The following is a 12761-nucleotide window of genomic DNA, read 5'->3' as shown; positions in this document are numbered from 1 at the left end:
AAAAGTGGTATTAAAAATTTTTTCATACTTTTAAGACTTAAATTGTCATTTAAAGTATTTAGTATAGTGCTTTTATAATAAGCAGTCAATAAGTGTAGAAATATAGAAGTACAGAGATGTGTATAGATAAATATATCTATCTAATCACTCCTGTGGTTCCAGTCATTGTGTATATGCTGATGATGTCCAAATCTTTTTCCAGGTTAGCTCTGTCTCCAGAATCTAGACTTGTGTTTATCATACTGGCCTCAGACACCCCAACCCACTGTCTACCTAAAATTGAGTTTATTCTTTTATATGCTTATACCCACTGTCTCCAGCATTCCCTGTTGTTGAATGATACCCATAGTTCAAGCCAGAAATCTACATATCACCCTTGACTTCTCTTCCTTCCTTTTGCCATCCAGGTAACTACAAAGTATTTTAAGATTCTATTTCCTATGGTTTAAAATGGTCCATTTCTTCCCTACTTCTGTTGCAGAAGCTCAAAATCTGGGAGTCATATATATGGTTCTTTCCCTTATACCTCATTTCCACTCCCTTCACCAAGTCCTCTCAATTTCATATACTAGTATTTATTTTTTTCTTTTTTCTTTTTTTTGGCTGTGTTGGGTCTTTGTTGCTGTGCACAGGCTTTCTCTAGTTGCGGCGAGCAGGGGCTACTCTTTGTGGTGGTGTGCGGGCTTCTCATTGCGGTGGCTTCTCTTGTTGTGGAGCATGGGCTCTAGGGCACGTGGGCTTCAGTAGTTGTGCACGGGCTTAGTTGCTCTGCAGCATGTGGGATCTTCCTGGACCAGGGATCAAACCTGTGTCCCCTGCATTGACAGGTGGATTCTTAACCTCTGCGCCACCAGGGAAGTCCCTGCTAATAGTTCTTGAATTCATTTACTGCTTAGCCCCTACTTATCTTTCCAGCCTCATCTTATCACACTTTCCCCTTATTTCTGCACTGTCACCATACCTGCTATTTTTCCTGTCACCACAGGGCTCTTGAACTTGTAGTCTGTCTTGCCTAGCAGCTCCCATCCTTCAGATATCAGTCCAGAGTACTTTTCTGTAAATTCTTCCTTGCCCCAAACTAGGTCAGGTTGTCCTCTTCTAAACACCCTTTGCCTCTTAGACCCATGCATCTTGAGTTACACTTGTTGGCTAAATTTATTTGTGTGCCTAATTACTTGATTAATGTCCATTTCCTCGACCAGAGTATCAAGACGATGAGGACAGAGAACGTTTTAATTTTTGTTTGCCATTTTATCCCTAGTACCTGATGTGTAGATTACCACATATTTGTTAAATGAATAAATGGTCATTGCCACTGCCTTGATGAGGCCACTGATATCTCTCCTGAATTTCTACAACAGTCTGCTATCTGAGTCTCCCTAGCTTTTGCCTTGCCCTTGTCTAATATATTCTATACATTGTAGCCAGAATATTCCTTCTAGAATACAAATATGTTCATGAAAATTTTCTGCTTAATTCAATTGTTCCATATTGTCCTCAGGATAAAATTCATATTCCTTTTCAGTCTCATCTCTCACCACTTCTCCTTTTAACTCTGTGCTTCAGCAATACTCAAATATTTGTAGTTCGCCAGAAACATTAATTATGTGTGATATTTCTTCTTTCTGGAACTCCCTAACCTCCTCCTTTTTTTTTTTTTTTTTTTTTTTTAACCTGACTACTAGTTCCTTATTATCTGTCAGGTCTCAGCTTCAGTGCTGCCTTCCCTTCAAACTAGATTGAGTTAGGTTCCCCTCTTAGGTATTTCTATAGCACCCTACACCTTCTTATAGCACATATCATACTGTATTGAAAATACTTGTCAACTTGTCTGTCCCAGGGTCGTTTCTTTATGATCGTTCCAGAACCTGGCATAGTACCTGGAGCATAGCAAGTGCTCAGTGAATTCACTCATGAATGCATTATGCTTAGATGCTGCAGTTTAGATACTCGTTGGAGTTAAATAATTGTTACAAACTTTTAACTTTTAATAGTGGCTAAGAATACTAGGAAATTTATTTGTAATACTAGGAAATTATTTGCAGCATACATGGAAGGTCAACCCAGTATAAATTGGTTCAGCTTCACTGAAAATTACAGAAATGTAAATTAGAACAACATTGGGAAATCATTTTTGCCTATTAGGTTTACAAGGATTATAATGATTCATAGTATACAGGTGGGCGGTATATATATATATATATATATATATATATATATATATGGGGTAAGATGAAATAAACACTCATAGAATGTTGAAGAGTAAATGGGCATAATTTATTCTTTTTAAATTGAAGAATAGTTGATTTACAATATTGTGTTAATTTCTGCTGTACAGCAAAGTGACTCAGTTATACATGTATATACGTTCTTTTTTATATTTTCCATTTTGGTTTATCCCGGGACATTGAATGTAGTTCCCTGTGCTATACAGTAGGACCTTTTTGTCCATCCATTCTATATGAGATAGTTTGCATCTACTAACCCCAACCTCCCAATCCATCCCTCCCCCACCCCCCCTTCCCCTTGGCCACCACAAGTCTGTTCTTTATGTCTGTGAGTCTGGATTTTGTTTGTTTATTTACAACTTCTTTTTATAATATAGTTTTAATTTAATAGCAATAGCTATTAAAATGTTAAATGTTCATAATTTTTGACCCAGAAATTCAACTTCTAGATATGTAACCTACTGAAATATACTAAGGGGTCTGCAGTTGTAAGTACAAGGTTATTCGTTGTAGCATTGTTTCTGAAGATGAAAGTTTGGATCCTACCCAAATCAGTAGGGTACTGCTAAAATAAATGATACTGGGAATTCCCTGGCGGTCCAGTGGTTAGGACTTGGCACTTTCACTGCCAGGGCCCAGGTTCAGTCCCTGGTCAGGGAACTAAGATCCTGTAAGCTGTGTGGCATGGCCAAAAAAAACATACTGCAGCCATATGAAGAAATCATGTATAATTAAAAAAAATTAAGTAGATGTATATCTATAGATGAAGAAGAATGGCTACGATATAAAAGATTTATAAAGCAGGTTGTAAAACAGTACATATATAGTAAAACCCCATTTTTATAGGTGAATACATAAAATTGTATGCTAGGATTTGTGAGGGGTCTGTGTGTCTGTATGTATTTAAAAAATAATATGCGGGGCTTCCCTGGCACAGTGGTTGAGTGTCCGCCTGCCGATGCAGGGGAACGGGTTCGTGCCCCGGTCTGGGAAGATCCCACATGCCGCGGAGCGGCTAGGCCCGTGAGCCATGGCCTCTGAGCCTGCGCATCTGGTGCCTGTGCTCCGCAATGGGAGAGGCCACAACAGTGAGAGGCCCGCGTACCGCAAAAAAAAAAAAAAAAAAATATGCGGAGGAATATTCACCAAACTGTTAGCAGTTAATTATTAGGAGGCTGATATTAAGGGAAGCTTTTGCATTTTATGTTAAATGTTTTTCTGTAACGTTTGAGTTTTTAAAAACAATAAGCATGTATTTTTATAATTATCAGAAGGTAAGATTTAAAAACAACAGCAACAGAAAAGAGCACAGACTGTATGGTGTCTGGTGCTATGAATTGCAAATATGTGCTATACACTTATTTTTCCTTTTTTTTTTCTTTTTTTCCAAATAGAATGCCCAGTGTTTACATGGCGATATCGCACAGTCACAAAGAGAAATTACACTGAAAGGCTTCAGAGAGGGTAGTTTTAAAGTTTTGGTGGCAACCAATGTGGCTGCCCGTGGTTTGGACATTCCTGAGGTTGACCTGGTGATTCAGAGTTCACCTCCACAGGTAGGAAATAAGATTTTTCCCCCCCAGTTTTATTGAAAAATAATAGACATACATCACTGTATAAGTTTAAGCCGTACAACATGATGGTTTGATTTACATATGTTGTGAATTGATTGCCACAATAGCTTCAGCTAACATCCATCTTCTCATGTAGGTATAAAAGAAGGAAAGAAAAAAAAAGTGTTCTCTCTTTGTGAGGAGAACTCTTGTGCTTTACTCTCTTCACAACTTTCCTATACTATATCATATAGCAGTGTTAACTATAGTCATCATGTTGTACATTACACCCATAGTACTTATTGTTCAACTGGAAGTTTGTATCTTTTAATCACCTTCCTTCATTTCTCCCTCCCCGCATCCTCTGCTTCTGGTAGCCACAAGTCTGATCTCTGTTTCTATTTCAAAAGTATTCAACTTTTTTATTCATTCATCTGTTGATGGACACTTAAGTTGTTTTCATGTCTTGACTATTGTAAATAATGCTGCTGTGAACATGGGGGTGCAGATATCTTTTTGAATTAAGTGTTTTTGTTTCCTTTGGATATATACGCAGAAGTGGAATTGCTGGATCCTGTGGTAGTTCTATTTTTAATTTTTTGAGGATCCTCCATACTGTTTTCCATAGTGACTGTACCAATTTACAGTCCCACCAACAGCGCACAAAGTTATCTTTTCTCCACTTCCACAGCAGCATTTGTTATCTTTTGTCTTCTTGATGATGACCGTTCTAACAGGAATACAGTGATACCTCATTGTGTTTTTAATTTTCAAGGAAATGAGATTTGATTTGGAGAAAATAAGAACAGCTATATAAATTGCTGTTTTATTTTTAAGACATTGCTTATATATGAAAAATATGTTATCTTTTCTTGCTCTTAGCCATTTTTTGTTAGTGTGATGTTAAATTGATCAGAATCTGGTGCCTTTGCAAATTATTAACCTCTTTATTTGGATTTGAGGCATGGAATCATGCAAGGGAATTATAAAAAGTTGCCATGTAAAGAACCCTGGGATGGAGTGGATAAAAAGTTTTTAAATCCTATACCCTTTATTGCAGATGGGATGTTTCAACATCCCCCTTTGGGATATTGAAAAGAGCAACAGTATTGAACTAAAAATGTTATTATTGATAGTAGTAGTTTTGTTATTTTTCTTATAATTATTTGGATGCTGGAATGACTGTTTAATTTGCCAGATTTTTAAGAAGAGTTACCTCTTTTATTTTTAGGATGTTGAATCCTATATTCATCGCTCTGGGCGCACAGGTAGAGCTGGCCGGACAGGGATTTGCATATGTTTTTATCAACCAAGAGAAAGAGGTCAATTAAGATATGTGGAACAAAAAGCAGTAAGTAGAGTTAAATTATTTCAGGCTTATTATCTGAATGGTGCTGTAGAAAAGAGATCTTTTTGTATTTGTTCTCACAATTAGATCGTTATAACTTTTCTCAGTTTAAGCTGCATTTGGATGTGAAGCATGTGGAGAGCTAAATTTATATTAGCTGCAAGATTTTGTTTTAATACAGCTTTTATTGTGAAGACAGAAGAGCTGACTTTCTCATTTTTCCCTTGAACTTCTCCCTTGATACTAAATCAGAAGTGCATTGTGATTTCAGTACCTCTTAGTCCAGTATTGTAAATGGATGAATGTGACATTGTGTTGGTGTAATAGTTAAGATTATGTCGAGTAATGGTACACTAACCAGTTTCTATAAGAAATTACACATTTTTTGTGGTCTGGAGTTTTTGTGGTATTTCACATTTTTCCTATTTTTATGATGGGTGTTTTCATACACTATTTCATATACTTTGTAAAATGAGGATAATAAGAAAAAAGTTGATTGATATAAAGAGCATCCTTTTCTTTTCTTTAAATCAGCTTTATTTTGCAACTGAAATTCCATGATTGTAACTAAGAGACAATTCAAAAACATTTTTTTTCTCTTTCTAGAATTTGTAATTGATGATTTATTAGAAAATCTTTTGATCTGCTAGAGCTTGGAAATCTTTAAGTCCAAGAAATGGAAATTCAACAAACTAGATTAATTTAGGAATTAATTGTAAAGACTTCCATTTTTCTTTAATGTAATTCTTTCATTTTCAGGGAATTACTTTTAAACGTGTAGGTGTTCCTTCTACAATGGATTTAGTTAAATCTAAAAGCATGGATGCCATCAGGTATGCTTTCTGACCTTGCTGAATGATTTTTTTCTTTTGTATTAGGCTATACATCTTTAAGCTCTCCTAGTTCACATATCAGAAAATTTAATCACCAGTTTTACCAGCAGACATTTAATTATATTAAAATACGAAAACGTTTCTCTCTTTTCCCATTCATTCTCTTGTCTTTAATTTTTCCCCTTTGTCTTGACCAAGAAAATTTACTATTTTTAAACCATAGGTCTCTGGCTTGCGTTTCTTATGCTGCTGTTGATTTTTTCCGACCATCAGCTCAGAGACTGATAGAAGAGAAAGGGGCAGTGGATGCATTGGCTGCAGCATTAGCCCACATCTCTGGCGCATCAAGTTTTGAACCACGTTCTTTGATCACCTCCGATAAGGTAGAAGTCTGTGAGAAAATTGCATGTGGTTGAGAAGGATTAAAATTGAACCATAGATATCTCTCTATCTGGAGGGAAATATAGGACATCTTCACTTTGCACAGTACGTTGTTAACTGAAACTTGCATACCAGAACCTAGTCCTCATTTTGTTTGCCATGGAGCCATGCAAATCAAGAAGTAGACTCTGCAGCTAACACAACACCATTGCAAAGTAAGGATTGCTTGTATATGTGGAGGGTGTCTGTGTGTGTGTGTGTGTGTGTGCGCGCGCGTGCGTGTGTGTGTGTGTGTAAAAAACACCATCTGATCTTTCCCCCTGCCAGTTCAGTATCAGATGTCAAAACAAACCATACCCAGAGCCATATATTCCCATTATAAAGGTATATTTTACTCTCTATAATTAGTAAGTAATCTGTGGGAAGATACTTTAGCACTGAGCAAATACCCTATCCCTAATAACCCACCAGATACTTCTCAAGAAAACATTTAAACCATACTTCTTAAGCAAATATGAAGATAGACTTTTAAAGCTAAGAAGTATGTAAGAGGTAATTTAATCCCAACTTTTATCTAATAAAAGTATCCCTCTTTGGCAGATGTGTCATCTATCCTCTGATTAAATATCTTAGCAACAGGGTGTTAGTGGTTTGATATTTCTTTTATGGGTTAAACCAAAATCCGGTCTTTACCATGAATGTCCTGTAGGGTCTTCCCTTGCTACCTCTTTGGCCTCACCTCCTATCACTCTCCCCTTGCTTGTTTTCACTACCCTAACCTACTTGCTGATACTCAAACATAAACTTAATCCTACAAAAGGCCTTTATACTTATTTGTGCTGTTTTGAAGTTTCTTTCCTTTTAATAACCTTGGCTCTCTCCTTCACTTCATTCAGGTTTCTACTCAGATACCACTGTGTCAGAGAAGTCTTTTCCTCATCACACTCTAAAATAGCTTACCCCTCCCTTTACTCTCTATTTTCATTTTCTTCCCCTGCTTTATTTTTTTTCATGATTCTTGTTACTATCTGACATTATATATATTTCCTTATTTGTTCACTGTCTCCTCTCCCACCATTATCCAGTGCCGCCATGCCAACCCCCTGCCACACACACACTAGAATGTAACCTCCATGAGACAAAGGACTATTTACTGCTGAATCTCTAGCACATAGAGCATCTCTGGCACATACATAGGGGGCACTCAAATATTTGTTAGATGACTGCCTCCCTATATCTTCTTCATGTTGATCCTTTTGTTGTCCAGTGAAGTTCTACAGAACAAGTAATTTTTGCTTATGTAATAGTCCTTCAGAAGTTTAAAGAGGTTTATGTCCTCTTGTTTTTCCACTCAAAGCTAACTTTGATTACTTCAGCATTTCCTTAATTCTCCACTACCTTATCTTTTCTGGGATGCTCTAGTTTGTTTAATTTCCTCTTAAAAAACGATGGTTAGAATTAAATGTAGTCTTTACAGCAATGTATAGAAGAATGGTACTTTCAATTATCTATAAACATTAGTCTTCTATTAATATAGTTTCAAAGAAGTTGTTTTCTCAGCAGTCATGTTATACTGTTGGCTCATAAGAAGTACATGGTTAAGTCAAAAAGGGCTGTCAAGTTAGAATGTCATTGTCCTGCTGCTGCTGCTTTTTTCCCAAACATAATGTGACTTTTATTCCTTAAGGGGTTTGTGACCATGACTCTGGAAAGCCCAGAAGAAATACAGGATGTTAGCTGTGCTTGGAAAGAACTCAACAGAAAGCTGAGTAGTAATGCTGTGTCCCAAATTACCAGAATGTGCCTCCTAAAAGGAAATATGGTAGGCTTTTCTAGACAACTGCCGTACGATTATAAAGACTAGCAGATTCTTTTTTTTTTTTGAAGCCTAATGGGATGTTCTCCATGTGTTAGTATGTTTCCACTTGTAAATTTGGGGAATTATTTAAGTAACCCATTCCTCTAGAAAGCTGTAAAGTCATTCTGCTTAATTTGACTAATATCCGAGTTTTCTAAGTTTCTGCCTTTGTATACATATTACATGTGGTTGTGTGTGTTTATTTTCTAAGGTTAAGTAACTTATAATTGCAACAGCTAAACAGCTCTATTTTTTAGAGAATACACAATATTGGTTTTTAAGTGGCCTGCTATTGATTGATAATGAGGATAATAAAGTGAATTAAGTATTTTCATAGAATTATGAAATAGCAAAGTTAAGACCATCTGTAATATAAGTGACTGATTTCTTCTAATGGTTTTGAGAAAAGATGTTACATTTATTCATCTCACTTGACAACATAGGTTCATTCTAGTCTATAATTTATTAGCCCATTTGTTGGAAATAGTTATCTTTCTCAAATTTAATACTACTTACCTTGAAAAAAGATCAGTGGCAAGTATGAGACAAATATGCACATTCAGAAAAATTGTGGAGGGGAAGGAAAATATACCAAGGTCCTTAGGGCAAAGCTATATTTGAATATTAAACTAACTTGCAACTTATCAGCAACCAAAACCAAAGAGGAAGCATCTTAGGTTACTTCATTCTCGGTATCTGATAAACATTTCAGCACTTTACGAGAGAGAGTTTCTGGCACTACATTTTTAAAGGAGTTTATTAGATGGGTCATTTTACAAGGGACATGGAACATTATAGTGTCTACAAAAACTTTTCTAGAGAATACTCTAGATTCTCAGTAGTAGTCAGTTCTTATTAGATACTGGTTTACTCTTAGATTTAGGAAGTACAATTAGCAGCCATTCTGTGTCATGCATTATTATATATTAGTTGGTTTAGTCCTATAGGCAATCATGGGACAAGCTCAATCTTTTTTTAGCTAATACAAGATTACAAGCAGATATTTTAAAGAATCAACTCATATGCATCTAAATAAAAATTTTTTCATTTTGCTTTTAGGGTGTTTGCTTTGATGTTCCCACAACTGAGTCAGAAAGGTTACAGGTATTAAATTTTTTTTTTAAATAAATTATTTATTTTATTTTTGGCTGCATTGGGTCTTCGTTGCTGCACATGGGCTTTCTTTAGTTGCAGCAGGCGGGGGCTGCACTTTGTTGCAGTGCGTGGGCTTCTCATTGCAGTGGCTTCTCGTTGCAGAGCACGGGCTCGAGGGTGCGTGGGCTTCAGTAGTTGTGGCTCGCGGGCTTAGTTGCTCCGCAGCATGTGGGATTTTCCCGGACAAGGGCTCGAACCGTGTCCCTTGCGTTGGCAGGCGGATTCTTAACCAGTGCGCCACCAGGGAAGCCTGGTATTTAAAAACTTTTGTCTGTTAAATAGTTAAGTATGTTTCTCTAAAAGATAAGGATTAAAAATAACATAGTCATAATATCATTATGACATTGATTGAGGCTAAATGCCTAAATCATTTAACAATTCCTTAATAAAATAATAATAAATAATAAATATCCAGTCTGTATCATGACTTAAAACATTTAAAAATTATGAATAATTTCAAACGTGAAAAAATAGAATTGCATACTGAATCCTCATGTACCCATCACCCACCTTCCACAGTTATCAACTCATGGCCAATTGTGTTTCATGTCTACTTCCATCCACTTCCCCACTCTCTCCTGTATTCTTTTGAAACAAATTCTAGGGAGTCTGTCATTTCAACCATAAATATTTCTATATACCTAAAATATTAAAAACACTTTCCAAAAACACAATCGTAATACCATAACTAAACCCCCCAAAATAATAATTCCTCAATATTATCCAATTTTCTGTTTAAATTTTCCCTCTGTCTCCTACATCTTTTTAAATATAAGGAGGTCCATAAGGTTCATACATTGTAATTTTATGTTTGTCTCGTTTACTTTATAGGTTCTCCTTCCTTTCTCTCTTTCTTTAAAAAAATTTTCCTTGTATTTTATCGGTTGAAGAAAGAGATTGTCCACTAGATTCCTACACTGTGGAATTTGTCTGTTACATCCCTGTGCATATTTATATACATATTTTGAAACAAGAATGGGATTATTTGGTTTTTAAAGTCTTTTTACAAATTCAGAATATATTGTAAACACATTTCTTTGTCAACTGTACAGTTACTTGTTTTTATTGGCTCCCTGGCATTTGGCCACCTGGGTGGCCAACTTAATGTCCTATTTTCTGACATTTAGATTATTTCTAATACTAATATTCCATTATAAACAGGTCAGCCTTAAATGTTGGCATAGCTAACTCTTTATGCATTGCCATGTTTGTCTCTTTAAGATGAACTTCTTAAGATGTCTGCTTGGCCAAAAGGTGTGTGTATTTTTAGGGCTTTGGTCATATATTGCCACCAGTGGTGTATGTGGCTGTTTGTCTCTGCTCACTATTACCTGAAGGTATTTTAATATTAACTTGCCTTGGCAACTCATGATCACAATGAAAAACAGTTAATGTAGCAGGATATGACATACCGATGCTCTTATGAGCTACAATGATTTTTTTTTTTTTTTTTTTTGCGCGGGCCTCTCACCCTCGCGGCCTCTCCCTCTGCGGAGCACAGGCTCCAGACGCACAGGCTCAGCAGCCGTGGCCCACGGGCCCAGCTGCTCCGCGGCATGTGGGATCCTCCCGGACCGGGGCATGAACCCACGTCCGCTGCATTGGCAGGCAGACTCCCAACCACTGCGCCACCAGGGAAGCCCCTGCAATGATTTTTATATCTTGAGTTGTTTACCCCGATACCAAATTGTTTCCAATGGCTACATTTTTTAGTCCCTGGCTGGTGTTGACAGATTTTTAATCTCAGCTCACACTCCTTGCTTCTGTCAATGTATCTGCTGAAAGCAATGTACTACTTATTAGTGACTTATTCGTTTTGTGCTGAGAAACTGGTGCTCTCTTTTAGAATGTGTAAACTGAGTAGGAATTTAGAGTCCCAAAATCAGCCTGAAAATTTCTCCTGAGACTAAAACTTAACTTCTAGAAACTTTTTTTTTGGTGGAGTTGGCACTGGGGAGGGGAACAAAGCTTTGTATTGTTATGTTAAATTTGAGATTTAAATTTTAACAGGATCGATTTTTTTCATTTTTAATGACATTTATTTTCTTTCTAATTTTACAAGCAGTACATGTTTATCGCACACAACTAGAAACACATGGAAGAATAAAGTAAAAAACAACAAGCGCTCATAATCCTCACCCCCCAGAGATAACCACTGTTAGCATTTTGAAGAATTTGCTCCCATTGTCTGCATTTTTTAAAAAATTGAAGTATAATTGACCTACAAAACTGTGTTAGTACCAGATATACAATATAGTGATTCAGTATTTCTATATATTACAAAATGATCGCTGTGATAAGTCTAGTTACTGTCACTGTTCAAAGATATTACAATGTAATTGACTGTGTTCCCCATGCTGTACATTTCATCCTTGTGATTCATTTATTTTGTAACTAGAAGTTTGTACTTCTTGATCTCTCTTATGTGTTTCACTCATCCCCCCATCTCCCTCTCCTCTGGCAGCCACGTGTTTGTTCTCTGTATCTGAGTCTGTTTCTGTTTTGTTTGTTCATAAAACTTAGAAACTTTAGTGAATGAGCTTTGAATATGTTTTTGTTTTCTGGTCTTCTGTTTTGTTCTAGATACTTTGAACTTAATGGCTAGATGGCCTTTAGCTAATGGATATGAAAAGAGTCTTCTATATTCACGTGTTTGCTTATGGTTTCTATTTTGCATTTATATTAATCCTGTAAATTATCCCAACAGGCAGAGTGGCATGATTCAGACTGGGTACTCTCAGTGCCAGCCAAGTTGCCTGAAATTGAAGAATATTATGATGGAAGCACATCTTCTAATTCCAGACAGAGGAGTGGCTGGTCAAGTGGCCGGTCAGGCCGGTCGGGCCGGTCAGGTGGTCGATCTGGTGGCCGGTCAGGTAGACAGAGTCGACAGGGGAGTCGGTCAGGAAGTCGACAAGATGGTAGAAGACGAAGTGGGAACAGAAATCGGTCAAGAAGCGGGGGCCGCAAACGGAGTTTTGACTGGGATAGTTAATCTACCAGTGTGAGCTTGCCTATTTCTGCCTAATCATGTACATTATCCACCAAAAATTAGGTCATCATAGTTGAGGTCTGTGTCTGCTTTTGGCAAAGAAGTTGGTTGTATTTTTTTAAAAAGTATTTCACAAGAATGGTTGTAAACAAATCTACTTATCCAGTTATACCTTTGAATAAAAAAACCTCCTTTTATTGTCTCTTTTCACTGTGCATTAAGAATTTTCTCAATGTAATCTTTTAAAATTTCTTCTAAAATGTGGCAGTTAAGTCAATCTTAAGGTTACTTGCATTTTACAAAATGTGGTGTGTCTGTATTCAGATCACTTCTTCCATAGGATATACGGTAGAAAATAAGAAATCCCTTCTACATTAAAGGGCTGTATAGATTGGTGACATGATTGGTTAGAT

General features: G+C 36.6%; 1 protein-coding gene across 1 annotated transcript in view; it reads left to right on the top strand.

Annotated features, from left to right (window-relative positions):
* DDX50 (DExD-box helicase 50) overlaps positions 1-12531 on the top strand; it is a 31881-nt gene extending 19350 nt beyond the window's left edge. Inside the window, exons 9-15 of the mRNA XM_079899206.1 lie at positions 3623-3784; positions 5013-5132; positions 5889-5962; positions 6186-6345; positions 8031-8165; positions 9261-9305; positions 12064-12531. Of these exons, the coding sequence (XP_079755332.1) occupies positions 3623-3784; positions 5013-5132; positions 5889-5962; positions 6186-6345; positions 8031-8165; positions 9261-9305; positions 12064-12351 (984 nt within the window). The 3' untranslated portion in view covers positions 12352-12531. The remainder of the gene's footprint in view (positions 1-3622; positions 3785-5012; positions 5133-5888; positions 5963-6185; positions 6346-8030; positions 8166-9260; positions 9306-12063) is intronic.
* The last annotated feature ends 230 nt before the right edge of the window (positions 12532-12761 follow it).

The sequence above is a fragment of the Stenella coeruleoalba genome (genome assembly GCF_951394435.1).
Source record: "Stenella coeruleoalba genome assembly, chromosome: 16".
Lineage (NCBI taxonomy): Eukaryota > Metazoa > Chordata > Mammalia > Artiodactyla > Delphinidae > Stenella > Stenella coeruleoalba.
The sequence above is the reverse complement of the archived record's forward strand: the minus strand, read 5'-3'. Positions and strand labels throughout refer to the sequence as shown.